Raw genomic sequence first — 15,228 nt, forward strand, 5'->3', positions numbered from 1 at the left:
AGAAGAAATGAGGCTCCGCTTTTGTTCCATTTGGTTTCTTCTATGTTTATATGCTCAAATAAGTCTGCGATGCGAGACCGCCTGGTCACTGTGGTCTTTGATCTGATTTTTGTACCTGAATGTGAACGGGCAGAGTCAAGTGTGTAATACTTGCACACTCATAACTACTACACGATAGTGCAGCAAATTACTTCAGAATACTGTGTATGTAGACTTTAAATTGTAGTAGATTTAGTTAATTCTGTTAATTTAATAGAACATCACATTATTATTATTAATAATAATAATAATAATAATAATAATAATAATAATAATATTACCCCCTTTCCATTACGGAAGTCAAACATTTTTTCTTTGTAGTTTTTGAAGTGGGCGAGAAATTAATGGTGAATGCATTAAAAACCTGTTAAAAAAAATCTTTCGTTGCTGTAATTGTTGAGAAAGTCTTGAGAAGGGACCCGAATGAGTAAAGTGCTTCAAATATGCTCTTCGTTGTTATCATTCAAATACACTTCTTAGTATGAGTTAATGTACATTGGAGTAATGATTACAATGGTTAACATATTCTCTGCAGTGTCACGATTCACGTATCCTCACTACTGTGGCAGCACCACAAGTTAGCACATTATGTTTGCCCACAAAGTGAAGTTGTTGGTCCGTTTTGCTTCCTGCACTACTTTAAAAAGGGGGAAAGAGAAGCACACATGCAGCACGCATACATTCCTCCTGCGAGCCGAGCTGCCGGAGGGCAGTCTTATCGCCCACCATCTGTTTTCCTCCGGTTTCTCGCTCTCGAAGGCTGTGCTCCTGCTTCCTCTGCACTCTCCCCTCTCCTCCTGAAGACAAGCCCCCACGCTTCCTCTGGTCCCAGCGCCGGCACCGACACGGCTGCTGCGTATAAACAAACAATGCAAAGCAGCGCACATCAGACGCAGGGATGGGAGGGGCGCTGACACGGCCTTAGGGTTTTGCCCATTGGAGCGTTGCAAAGCAGTCTCGCGGGCACATGTCATGGGGGTGTTTATTTCACCCTGTGCATAACACCATCTTTTTTTTAAGCGGTACAAAAGGTTGGAAAATGAATACAGGTGGGTTTTGTGTGTGGTCGGCCAGCTGAAAGCAATTGATTTTAAAAAGCACAAAGAGATGTGAAGCAGAAGGTACAGGCTAGTATGGGATAAGGACTGTGTCAAATTATGTTTGAGTTCTATGAAAGATGCACACGTGTCCACCTGTGCAGTCACACACTAAGGGCAGTTTAAATGTTCTGACTGATCTGAAGCACACACGGAGAACACGGGAACCCCATACTGACTGACTGACCGACCGGGATTTGAACTCATAGCCCATGAGTTGTGTGTTGTAGACACTACCTGCTGTGCCACCACGCCGGCCAACCCGCTGTCATTTTACTGGGACCATCAGTGTGTAGCTTAGGTTGATTTCCACAACCTTTAGATCAATGCAATTCTAGCTTATTTTAATTACTCTGAGTCTGAATGAGACATCTGGGGAAGAGCATCCCTTAATAGAGGCCTAATGATTCGCTGGGTGACATTTTTATGCTGGTGATTTCTTCAGCTCATAAACTTCTTTTAATGGGCTCTGTTAAAGGGCAGTGGGCATTCAGAAATTTTCTGTTGCATTACCTTATGGTGCATTGATCTTTATCTTTAATGCATTATTTAAAATGAGTGATTAATGGGAAACATCCGTTGTCTCAGTTCTAAAGGTCAGAGGGAAGTGATTCATTGCGTTTGATTGGTTTGTCAGCAAAACTAGAATATATCTTCTAAATGACTGGTCTTTTATTCAGCGTTATTTACCAAACAAGCACATTTTTGCCTTTTGGCAAAAGGTCAGAGGCAACTCTGCACACTTCTTCATTGTGCTGTCAGTTTGATCTTGTTCTCCCCCTGTTCTGGCTCAGGCACTGGTGCGACTGCCCCCACAGATCTCCCAGAGTGAGGAGGTGCTCAGATTCTTTGAGACCAAGGAGGATGACCTGAATCCCCCCAAAGAGTGAGTGGCCCTTCTTTGAGTTCTAACAGTCAAAATGTGACTCTTTCCTGTGTCTAAAAAGATCTTATTCTTATTCCAAATCGTTGATTTTGCACAGTCTGAAACCAGTATACATGCACGTTTGTGCTTTTGAAATCTGCTTTTCACCGTTGCGATGCACAGCTCAGAGTCAAAAAAGTGCGTTTCACCAACAGACAGAGGGTTTAGATACAGATACTTACTTTTTTTTGATAGAGGTGATGTCATGGCACACATATTCCCATAGCTGCCTGCAGATGTGACATAGGAATAGGAAAACAAGTAGATATACTAGAGTAGCAAGATATGATGTCCTTTGAGGAACAGCTGATGAACATGGCCCAGAGTGTTAACTGAACATCACAGACATACATCCAGGTGTCCAATTTTCACATCCTGTCCTTACATTTACATGTATTGATATAGCAGACGCTTTCCTCTAAACCGAGTGCACCTGAGAGCGAGTAGAAGCGCATTTCACACCAGACAAAGAGCTGTGGATGCAGACCCATGATTGCTGATGGTTACCTGTACCACTGTTTTGCCAGTGCGCACTACACAAGTAGCTGCCTCTTGAATTGAGGGTGACGGAATATGAAAGGTGATTGTGACAGATGCTGCAATGCAGATTTCTTGAGCTGTTGAGGGGAGGAGAGAAGTGGGTCTGAAAGAGATGTTTAGAGATGCTTTCAATGTTGGTATAGATACAGTAGAAGGAGCTCATTCCACCACACCTGAGCCCAAACCAAGAAGCTGCACTCTTTAGATTTTAGACCTTTGTGAGCAGGAGCTCTGAGTGAACAGCATTCTACCTGAGGTGTAGGGAGTCATCGCTGACGTTACAGGCACCTTCGGAGAAAAGGAGAGAGTCGTTTCAAGGGATGTCTCTCAACTGAGGGATGATGCCCTGCGTTCAGAGTTCCCCAGATGAGCTTCCAAGTGGGTGGTCCAGCAGCAGTTTGGCTCAGGGGAGCGTTGTTTTCTTTCTTTTTCTGTTGACAGTTCTGTGTAACTTAATGGTCCCGCTGATAAGATGATGATATATCATGCGATAGCGCCGTTGTTGTTGGAATCATATGTTCTCTTCAGAATCGATGACGCATTATAACACGGTTCAGAATTCTGAAATTTTTTTTGTGCACTTTTGGCCATTGGATACTCGAAAAATGTGAAGGACTGTCTGTTGTCTCATTAATATTCGTAGTGCCCTGCGTGACCAGCCCAGCATCTCTTTCACAGAGGAGATGGAGATCCTGTCTAGCATAGAAGCCTAAGGAGCAAGGCATCCTTTTCTTTCTGTTGTTAACATGCAAATCTGACTTTCAGAATAAAAAAATGGCCTATCGTAGACACGCAACGGTATTTTGCTCCTGAGACGACTCTCCAGAAAATCAGGCTGATCTCCAAATGTGCTTTTGCTGGACGTGCTAGAAAATCCAGCCTCTGCCTGGTCATAAATCCAGCGGCTGTCACAGTCAAGGGCTCACTGACGTAACAAAGGGGCTTTTTTGTGATCTTACCTTTCGTCACAGTCTGGACATATCGCTTCAGAGGGAGGCTACAAGCTCGATCAGTGCTTTCCAGCATCTCAGTGCTGTATTCATTTCGACCGTCCCATTTGTCTTTCTCAGGCCCTTTGTAGTTGTTGGCTGTGGGAAAGAGCAAGGCACTTACCCTGCATTGATACAGTAAAATTTACCCAACTGTGTAAGTGGGTAAATAATAAGTCGCTTAACGTTGTAAGTGACTTTGTAGAAAAGTGGCAGCTAATTCAATAAGGTCATTGGTGTGAAACGCTCAAGGGAAGTAGAGTTCCCTGTGTTTTTTGACACACCAACAACCAGGTGTGTGTTTAGACACCCCCTCCAGTTGCCCCCTTTAATTTACAGGCTGTTGTTGCATTAACTCAGTGAATCTCAGTGCTGATGTCACTGTTCTTAGTTTGCTGTGAAATATAAATACTTTTGGAGAGACTTTTACATCTTTATTTCCATTTACATAACAATGTTTATTTTTTCAGGGCAAATCGGGGCCCGAAAGGAGTTTTGGAGAAACTTCTCCCCAAGCATCCTCTTCGCAAGGATAATTAAAATAACATTCTGGATGGTGACCTTTCTCACACTGCGTGCTTCCCTTGTTCTTTCAAGGGCTAAATACTGTGTGAGAGAGCTCTGCTTTACCTTTTCAAGCACATGGATGTATGACGCAGTACAGAAATAAACAGCTGAAACAGGGCATCTTTTGACAGGTTCTCGAGCTCTCCATTAGGAGGTAGTGTGGTCACATCCTAAAGTATGTTTCAGTAGTAACAGTCTATACCTGCTCTTTGTGTCCTATACCTTAGTGTTCCCTGCACTGGCAGCATAAATCCACTGTAAATATGTGGTAAAAAATATTGAGATGCACACTTGAACTGTATTTGGAAATGATGTTGCAAGAAATGATTTTTACAAGATACCGGGAAGATGTGACGTGTTTTTTTTCATACATGTGCATTTCTCTCAATCCCAAGCTTGTGGAAGGTGTTGTGCTGAAACGATATTTTGTTGAATAACCTCACAACTTGTGTGTGCAGTTGCATGAATGGTTCGTGCAGGGGTTCTTAATCTGGGCACCTTGGACCTCTTGGGGGTCTGTGGATGGACTTCAGACTGTCCACAAAGCACAGGCTTGTTTTGACACTAGGAGTTAAAATAAAATAACACCATCTCTGACATAACTCTATGTAAAAGCCATCAAGTTTCAGTGAAATACGTGAATTCAGCGCAATATTTTCTCTGCGTTTTTTAACAGACCTTTTCCTAGGATAGGAAGCTCCTTAGCTTTTATTACATTGATGGCGTCTGTGACCCGGAAAAGGTCCAGAACCTCTGGGTTACAGTAAAGAGGTTAAAGCAGTTACAGCTCCAGACCTGATGAAAACCAACCTGCTTGTACTGCATAAATGTTGGTTTCAAGGGCGGGAGAGAGCAGTCCTGTCCTGTCCCATCCCAGGAGGACCTATCTGAACCTCCATCCATCCATCGCTTCCTGCACCCTCCTTGTGTTTTCTATATTTTGGGATCTTGGACTTTTTTGTGTTTGTGCCGTCAGACTTGAGACGGATCTGACGACACCTGTAATGAATCCACAACAAAAATGACCAAACATGTAATTGGACTTTGTGTTCCGGGGAAGGGGTTCTAACAGGAAACTTCTCAGATGGTACTTTTTCCTATGATTTTTTTTTTTTTATTTTATTTTAAAACTGAACCCATAATTTCATGCATGTGCAGCTACATTTAAAAATATACTTTATTCATCTGAGGAATACTCTTGAAGGGGAGAGTGATGTTTCTAATATTTAGACAAGGCTATAATTTCAAAAGATGTGATTTTAATACCTTGACTTTAGTGATTACTTAAATCTTCAAAATAGATGACATAACTTCTGTATTCCCAGTGCCCCTAAGTTTTTTTTCTCTTTTTTCCCTTCTTTTTTTCTTACATGCAGCTGAATGCCACTTCTGTGATGTATTTGCTTTTTTAGATTCACATCATTTATTTAGCTGCTTTTTTCCTCCAAAGTGACTTACAGTGCTAAGACATCTGTAATGATTTAGGCATTGATATAGCTGGGCTGTATTTTTATTTTTTTATTTTTTCCCCCTCTTTCAAGTCAAGGTAAGTGCCCTGCACAAGGGTACTACATAGGAAGGAGGGATTCAAACGTGGGAAAGCACAGAGCACTTTACAGCACTTTGTCACAGTGGACACCTGCTGTGTGTGGCAGCAACACGCTTTCCTTCCACAGTATTCGACCGTCTTCGCAATGCTTTCTGCTGCGCTCAAAGGGAGTTCCTTTAAGAGCACAGTAAGAGTCCGGGCTTCGTATGAGGATGCGAACACCGGCCGAATGGTCGGGGTGCTGAAGGAGTGACCTCCCGGTTCCCGAGTGACCGCAGTACGGGCCGCCTTTCCCGTAAGAGTCATGCCGATGCCAGGGAGATGGCTGGTACGCGCCGAGCCCACCGGGCCCCAGACAAAGACCTCCTTTCAGAGGCCCCTCCAGAACCCACTGCTGTGCCTGATAAGAGTGTGCTCATGAAACGTCTGTGCTCATATTTCATATTTGGAGGACGTTCATCCCGAATGCTTTACATTTTTAAACTTCCCAGTCTTTAGCCTTTATTCTGCTAATAGGCCCCGAAAGATTTCTGCCAAGTTTGAAGCTGCTGCTAGAAGAGAGTTACACCGTATTAGTTTAAGGTTCGCGCTTGAGATTACAGCACCTTTGTTTTAGCCATTTAGTCGCGGTAAGGAAATGCGGATGAGAAGCAGTGTCGTAAACGCTAATCTGAGACATTCCTCCGTGTAGCCAGGCATAAACATCATGTTGTGACATTTATTGTCTGCTGTACAGTAGCACCCTCACTGCACAGCGCGAAGAACCCGTCTTTCCCTCCCACCCTCTTGTTAGTAGTGTAGCGCCCCCTAGTGGCCGGCATTGGTGGCTTCCTGTGCAAATTTTAGGGTTGGTTTAGGAGAGCTGATACTTGCAATTTGCGCTGAACCTGCCTCTATTGCTGCCTCTCTTGTCACTTAAGGAGACAATTTATATTTGTATCCAGACTGAGAAGTGTGTCGTCATAAAGAAGAAAACTATGTCTGTGATTCTGCTCAATCTCCACGCTGCCTGTAATTCTTTGCTTGCGCACAAAGTAGTAAAAAGTAGTGAAAAATAAGTAAGCAGACAGACGCGCACATTGCTGTCTTTACTATGACGTGGGTTTCTGATCCGACGCGAAATGGAGCCAGCTGTGGACGTGCTCGGAGATGCACGCGAGACAAACCTGAGGAAAAGAGAACGCGAAGAAGAAAGAAGAAAAGGCCGATAAACATCCCAGAGCTGCATCGTGTCAGGGCAGAGGTGCCTTTGCTCATACAGACGTTGCACAAGAGAGCAATTATATCTGCCTTTCTGTGCGTGTCCGATGAGTTGCTGCTGCATGTTGCCATACGAAAGGCCAGTCACGATACATCGAACTTCTTACATAACACAGTGCTCTCAATTTCAGTTGTGCCGCTTGGTTGTATAAGGCTACGCTCGACATAACAACCTCTGATTTATTTATATCTGAAATTTAAATTTTCTGGGTGCTCTGCAGTTTTTTGTTTTTGAACTATTTGCAAAGTATTAAAAACCAGTTTTTTTTTTTTTTTTTTTTTTTTTTTTTTTGTTATCTGCGGTTTTCAGTGCACTGATTTAGATACTTGGCACAGGAAGCCACTACTTGCTGTTGGTGCTGGCATAAATCCAGGCCCAGTTTTAGCATATGAAGAGAATAATGGAACAACTTTTCACTTATGGTAAGATCTGCATTACTGTAAAAAAGAAAAATGGTGACAAGGGTTACTTACATTTGTTTACTCAGCTGATGCTTTTCTAGAAAAGTGACTTACAATGATTTACCCATTTTTGTAGCTCTTTTTTTAAATCAAGCACAAATTTTGGAGCAAGTACTTAGCTCAAGGCAACTACAGCACATGGAGACTTATGTAAAGTGTTACATGGGCCAGCAAGGGGCAACCTGGTTAGAATTCTTGCCTTGTGCTTGGAGGACTCAGGTTTGAATTCTGCATACTGGTGTAGTACTCTTGGGCAAGGTACTTACCCAGAACTAAAAGAGTAAAAGTCACCTCGCTGTGTAAATAGTCTTTTTTTAGCTAAGAGTGAAAACGTAACACTGCAAGTCCCTTGGGGGGGGAAGAAAGTGTTATCAAAATGAATAAATAATAATGAATTAATATTACAAAGAGTAACACACAGAGTTCAGTCATGGTTCTCATGAAGAGCTGGGCTTTTAACTTTGTTTTCATCCTTTGGATCTTGGATTCAGTTCAAATGTATGAGCGTACAGCCCTCCTTTTTCTTACAAGTGAGAGAACGAGTGCCCTGTCCGTCCAAGTTCACGGTTTGAATACGTGTTCTGTCATTCACCAGTAATGACTGGAGAGTTCCCAGGGCAACAAACAGGCATCACTTTAGAAATGTGCCTCACTGAAAGGCCCATCAGTACTCCGCTCTTCAGGTCATCGCGCTCCTGTTAGTGCTATGGGATGGTGGCGGTGCACAGAGAAGCGGTTAACGTCAGGGGAAATCCCCTCCTCACCCTCACCACACCCACGGCTCATATCTACAGCTGCTGTCTTCCCAGTAATGGTCCTTCTCCGGATGCCTTCCATCATATGACAGGGCTCTTTGTGTTTTCAGTATCGCGTCTGAAATTCCTTTTGCATCATGATAGCAGCTGCAGTGGCAAAATATCTCATGTGACGTTTGTGGTCGGGCATGTGGGCTTCTGCGGAGTGATCGCTGGTTCCAGTCAAGGTGGCAGCAGAGGACAAGGATTTGGGAGGCTGCCTGCAACAGGTGGGACCCTTCGGTGGCTTCCACGCAGAATCCCACTGGATCCCATCTGGATGGGTGTGTGTGCTGACAGAATTGAAATGAGCGTGGCAGAGGGAAGGTTGCATCAGTCTCAGAAAATTATGGAATCTTCCTGATACATTTATTCATTTAACAGATACTTTCTTCCGGTCTCCTGCAATTCAGAGTGAGCAAGGTGCATTTTATAGCTGGCATTTTTTTGACTAAAATGTCTAAATATCCAGCCAGTGGTGCTCGGGCTGCCAGGTAGCGTTGTGATTGGGACCTTGAATTTCACTTCTCGCTCTAGTGTTCCTGGTCAAGGTACCTAACCTGAACTGGTACGGTAAGAATACCCTGCTGTATATATGGGTAAACGATTGTGACATTGCTTAATGCTTTAAGGTCTGATGTGATGCTGCCACACAGTCAAGTGTGTTGTCCCGAAACCCTTTATCACATGAGACATCGTGGTTTGGGATGAGCTTCTCGGCAGTTCTCCTTCATAACAGTGATGTTACTAAGTGTCTGTGTTGACACTTTCCATTTTTAAATTAGCTTTACTCTCGTTGTAGTCAAACTTCTCACGACAGTGGTCGAGTGACACAGAAGTAGCTCTCTTTTAACCCCAAAAGGTCCTGTTTAATTTTCATACAATGTGTTTTTGTTGGGTGTTGGTGTACCACCCGAGGCTCTTACTTGTACGTACTCTTACTTGTCTAAGCAGAGGCGATGTATCTCCCGCAGAGCGACCAACCCTGTAAAAACACTCCTCTGTAGTTGAGGAACAGGGACAGTGGTGGATCAGTTTCCCCCAAAGCCATTTTTTCACAAGTTCCGTGAGGAGCTCTTCTTTCCTAAAGAAAGACTCCTCATGTCGACTAGACTGCTGCATATGAAATGAGCATTCAGATGTACTTAATCCCCCCTTTTCTCTAGGTGCTGCGTTTGAGTGCTTTGGATACATTTTTTGTAGTATTACATCCATTCAGACTTCTTCTTATGAGCTGAAGGCGCAAGGCTCTATGCTGTTGCTGTCTGTGTCGCTGCAGTTGTTCGGTTCAAATTCCTACTCTAACTGACATCCACAGGCTGCATGAAACAGTTTCCCACATGTAGTTCTTTCCGATCACTTGAGAGAAGGTAATTTGAATAAAAAGGCAATGGCACGGGGGTGGTGACATATTAGACATTCCCCTCCTGTGAGGACAGCTACTGTTGCTGCTTTTCTTCTCTCTGTTCCTTGGACTCTGGAATATTTATTTACAGGTGGTTCCTGACTTACGATGGGGTTATGTTCACGAAGCCCATCGTAAGTGGAAAGTATCGTAAGTCGAAAATGCATTTAATACACACAATACACACACCTCTGCGTGACGGACTGGGAGATGCGGAGCGCTGCTGCTGCCCAGCATCGCGAGAGAATATCCCTCCGTATATCGCTTGCCTGGGAAAAAATCAGAATTCGAAGTACAGTTTCTACTGAATGTCTATTGCCAGCACACCACTGTATGGTCAAAAACATCGCAAGTCGAACCATCGTAAATCGAAGAACATCTATTATAAAAAGCTGCCTTGTGTACTCCACTTATGTGCAAGGCCTTGATTATAATTGATAGAATCGTTTTAATAGTGTTCTGCACAAACCATAGTGTAGTATTATTATTATTAAATATTTAAAAAACTCATACTGTGGCATTTTAATGACTCCTCTTGAAATTGGTACTGTTGCAATAAGCTTTTCTGTGGAAGGTAGCCCTTCTCGCAGTGCCGTTTCAATCTGACTTTTATTGTCTTCTCCGTATTGTTTTTATATGAAATACTGAGGACTTTAGTCATTTTCCGTATCACGGATGTTTCTGAAGAACAAAAACAGTTCTTGCATCACTTCAACTTTTTCGTGTTGCAATGAAGCGCAGCGCAGCGTTGAAGGCCTCCATCCACTTCGGCCACCAGGGGGCGGCGTCCACACCCTGCATCCGGCACCCTGCATCCGGCACCCTGCACCTGGCACCCTGCACATGGCACCCGAGTGTGTGCTGGGCCACGTTCTTGGAAACGCCGTGCCTTCCTGTGAGGGTGACTTCATTGTCTCAACTTTACCTTTCTCCCAGGACTGACATTCATTTAGGACCGAGTGTCTTTTGCCTTGAGTGCCACATTGCGGAACATGAAATTCCACTCATTTCCTCCTGCAGCTTTCAAGCCGCTCTTTTGGCGTGAGTGTTACTGCCATGGATCCGCGGCGGAATGTCGCCGCTCCAATTTGGGAGCCGTTATTGTTGTCTCTTGCTAAAATGTTAGGTAACCCAGTTGTTTGCCATGTGTTGTTGTCCTGCTTGAGGGCAAACTTAGTGTTTTCAGTCGCTTACTTCAAAAGTGAGAAAGTAAGGGTAAACTTCTCATTAAGGCCATCTGTGTCTAAAGCTCAGAATAAAGGGGCAGTTGACGGGAACAATTAGCGAGCTATTATTATTGTGGGGGCCAAAGTGTTTCCTGTTTTAGAGTAAGCACATATGCTGTTCACTCGAAATATTCATTTTGTGTACATTTCATGCTTTGTTAATTTTTTGTCTTGTAAATTATTTGGTGTACTTTTTCATTTATTACAACATCTAGTCTAACGTGGTAATTGACATTATGGCTTCTCGCACAAAGCAGCTATTGTGAAATCTTGGCGGCTTTCATCACGCCGAACGTAGCCGTGCGGAGCTGAAAGGTATGGGGGCGGAGATGGACGGGTTTTCTCCCCAAGGTCTGGTAAATGGACAGATCAGTTGACGGGACACTCAGCGCCCAAACAATGGCATTAATCCAAGCAGTGTCATACACAGGCTTTTAGCTGATTGAAAAGGCAGCAGCTGGTGACCTCCTGGGTGGCAGTAGTGATGGAGCTGCTGGGGGCTGAACTTAGAGCCCTCTCATGGGGGGTAGGTACCATGGGGGTTAAGCACAGATTGGATTTTGCTGATGGAAGTAATCAGGATAAATGTGTTTATCCTCAGAAGGGCTGAGGAAATGGCAAATTGTAATTAGCATGTGGCCATTGTGTGCACACCGAAAAAGCTGTAAAGGTCCTTTTGCTGGTGTTACAAGACATGGAGGTGGAGTCAAGATTGGTCAGTTGCAATCAAATCATCATTTGGGACTTTGTTGTGTGTGTGTGTTTTTATTTTTTCTTTTAATTTAGTATTATCATCTTCAGCCAGGTAGCACTTCGACCCACACCAGAACATTTGGAAGGAAATTGACTGACCGACTGATGGGTGGTAATAAGACATGGCAAAGGCAGAAAAGTAAAGCTAAATATATTTGAAACCTTTCAGACAGTTGGCAGCATCTGACAGCATTCCTGGTAGGTGCAAGTGTGCAGTCTGGAGCTGCACTTATGTAGACACCGCAGGCAGAGAATTCGAAACACTGCGAATACTTTTGATGTCAGTATAGTATGTTGAGGTTGATCAGAGTAAAGAGGCAGCGTTGTACCTTTCCTGTTATTTCTCCTTTTGGCTCATCTTTTTCTGCAAGGCTTCTTACAGCAATTAACTCACTTATAGAGCTGTGTCTAGTTCCAGGCAGGTTCCTTAAAAGCTGCGTCTGTCGAGTACCAGACAACAGCTCCGACCGCTGTGCCACCTACTGCTCTCGTTCAGTAATGCCATAACGCAGCAGTTTGTGTGGTTAACTAGCGGTCTGTGCCTCATTCTACATAGGTATTCTTTTACCTAGAGCTTATCTGTACCCTGTGTGGCATGGTGGCTTTGCAGGTAGCGCTGGTGCCTCTCGGCACCCAAGCTGCACTTTCTCCTCGTGCTCCATGTCCAAAGAGATGTGTGGAAGAAGACAATGGTAAACCACCTGCGTACCTTCCCGTACTATAAAACTCATGTTGGCGGCCGCTCTGAGGCAACTTGGACTTGGGGTCATTTAGCTCAGCACTGCTGTCTGTGCAAACTGGAAGCGCAGTGCTGAGCAGCTGCTGCTTTCTGGAGGTGTCAAGAAAGGGAAATGGACGAAACCACAGCAATATTTTCCACTTCCCATCATCTCCAGCCCTTCTCCCGTTGTGTGATCATCCTCAAAAAGGTGAGCTCTCATCCACACACACACACATTGTCTGAAGCTGCTTGCCCCATGCGGGGTTCTGGGGAGCCAGAGCCTAGCCCAGCAGCACGGGGCGTGGGGCTGGAGGGGGAGGGGACATACCCAGGACTGTATGCCAGTCCATCGCAAGGCACCCCAAGTGGGACTCGAACCCCCGACCCACCGGAGAGCAGGACCCGGTCAAACCCACTGCGCCACTGCCCGGCTCCCCCCTCATGCTCATCCAGTCAGATGTTAAGTGTGGACTGGACCACTTGACAAAGGGGGCACCATGGGACACTATAGGACACTAATCAGGGGTTAGACTAGCATCCATGTAGCAGGTGACCGGTGTTTGGCTGAAGGGTGGTTTGAGGACAGTGAAGGAGGTTGCAGCCAATCCGAGTGTGACCCATTCACCTCTGGCACACACATTAGTTGAGTCAGACGATTAGTGGACCCGACCGAGGCGTCGGGCACATTCCAGTAACGATGGGGCCCACCTATCAAGACCGGTGTTGTAATACATAAACAGACGGCCATTTCCAGCTTGGCCTGACTCAGAGAGGCCCCGTGCTGATTCATTAACAAAGACAGCATTGAAATCTGTGCGTGCGCGTTTGTATGTGTGTGTGCGTGTGTGTGTGCGTGTGCGCCTGGCATATTTCTGACCTTGTAAGAACAATCCTCCAGTTCCACTGAGGTGAGTTATAGAGACTCCTGGAAAAGATAGCCCATATTTGCAGCCTCATTCACCAAGAGCTAATTGAGAGGAAGGTAGGTGGGTTTCACCAGCTGCTGTCTTGCACTTAAAGGTTGCTGATGTGCCCTTGTGTGAGATACTTACCTTAAATTACTCTGGTGAAACTTATCCAGCTGTATAAATGGGTAAGTTACTGTAAGTAGCTTAATGTTATACGCTGTTGGGGGAGAAGTTTAAACAAGTAATGACAAAATGCAAATCCTCAAATCGCACGTCTGTTGGTTTTACAGTGTGTGTGTGTGTCCTACCTTACACACCCGTCTTTATGGGATGTAGCAAGAGTCCTGCCCGGACTCTTGCTGCACCCCATAATGGAGCCCATCTCGCTCCAGGGAGGCTCATTATTTCGGGAGCCGGACCGGACCCAGCGGTTCGGCCCGGCCCAACCCGCCCCACCATGACCAGCCCCAGAATTCCCTACTCCAGTAATGTGTTTCAGATGCCTCAGCAGTAAAGCCTGCTAAACAACCCAAAATAACTGTGTCCATCTTGCCCTGTTGCTTTTTTGTGGCACAAATCACTATTGTTGCGGTAATGTTGGAACTTTTCTGCTGCAATTTCAAGTGTATTTGCATCCCAAGTGTGACTGACCCCAGGAGAGGGACGTTGATCTATCACTGAGGATTTACCCGTTTACATACACACTGATAGTTTATGCCGATTTGGTGTATCGGTGTCTCTAAAAGGTTAAAATCTAGTTTTAATGGTATGTTTTAATTTTGGGGGATTTTCTTATTTTTTATGACTGAGAGAAAATAAGAACGTGGGAAAAATGCTGTTTCTGCAACACACTCAGAGCACTGTTCCCATTTTCTTCAGCGAGCGTGAACAGGGACTTTCTGAAATGAACTTCACTGTCACCCAGACAAGAGCTTTACTGCTTAGAAAAACAGTTTCTGCGCTTTTATTCATCACGCGAATCGTCCCACCTCTGGCGAGCTCCGGCTCGCAGACATTTCTGTGATGTGTCGCGATAGTTTTCGTTGCAGGGACGTCACGTACTGCGTTTTACTCGGAAAGGACTTTGTCAGACTGAAAGGAAGGAAGAAGACGCCTCTTTGTGCTGCTCTTCTTCATTCTGTCCTGGTTAATTTGAGGTCTTCATACAATTATTGAGCTGTGAGAATACAGATACTGTGATATGAGATTTCACTCATGATTACAGTTATACGGTGAACATGTTATGGGGAGTACGGTGGCACAGCAGGCTTGGCTGTGTCCCGCTGTGTGGCGGGTCTGGGGTTCGAGTCCCGCTTGGGGTGCCTTCTGACAGACTGGTATCCTGTCCTGGGTGTGTCCTCTCCCTCTCCATCCCTGCGCCCTGTGCTGAGGGGTTAGGCTCCAGTTCGCCGCGATCCTGTTTTGGACTAGCCTTTTCAGACAGGGTGTGTGTGAGCATGTATGTGCTGCCACTTCTATTGATACGAAGCCATCAGCAAGGATTTTTCACAAAAAAAGAGCAGAACATTTGAGAAGAGATACATGAACTCAAGTTTCTGACTTTTGTGTGAATAGCAGTGGATGAGGAGGGCTTGTGGAAACAAAAGCCCTCAAGGCGACTTTTTCGAAGATGAGTGGGTGTCTGCAAATTCTTATGAGCAGCGATAAGGAAAAACAGGCCTTCAGCCTGCCAGGATTGTGCTCGGCTGCATTTTTCCACAATATATCCTCAAAACTCCAAGTCTCACGGAGCGATAGCTGAATGGCTGCAATTTTTCTGCAGCTCAGAAGAGTCGGCCCATGAACGGGCCTTGAGGCGCTGCCCCGGGGCCTCCGTGCGCCTCCTGCTGCTGCTGCCTCACAATGGAGCTCATTCTAGCCTTAGCCAGAGTGACCTCAGGGAGGCGGGCAGAATGGCCACATTCATCTTGGAGTGCTCCACAATGGCGGAGATTGAGAGCTGACAAAGAGAGGGCGACACGGGAACGAAGCG

At 45.0% G+C, this 15,228-nt stretch overlaps 1 protein-coding gene across 3 annotated transcripts in view; it reads left to right on the forward strand.

Moving 5' to 3' along the window:
* The window catches only part of sh3pxd2aa (SH3 and PX domains 2Aa), a 97,210-nt gene that overhangs the window by 30,834 nt on the left and 51,148 nt on the right, over positions 1–15,228 (forward strand). For all 3 annotated transcript variants that reach the window (XM_018750920.2, XM_018750922.2, XM_018750921.2), the window contains exon 5: positions 1,931–2,022. In XM_018750920.2, the coding sequence (XP_018606436.1) occupies positions 1,931–2,022 (92 nt within the window). The remainder of the gene's footprint in view (positions 1–1,930; positions 2,023–15,228) is intronic.

This window comes from Scleropages formosus, chromosome 16, assembly GCF_900964775.1.
Source record: "Scleropages formosus chromosome 16, fSclFor1.1, whole genome shotgun sequence".
Taxonomy (NCBI): Eukaryota; Metazoa; Chordata; class Actinopteri; order Osteoglossiformes; family Osteoglossidae; genus Scleropages; species Scleropages formosus.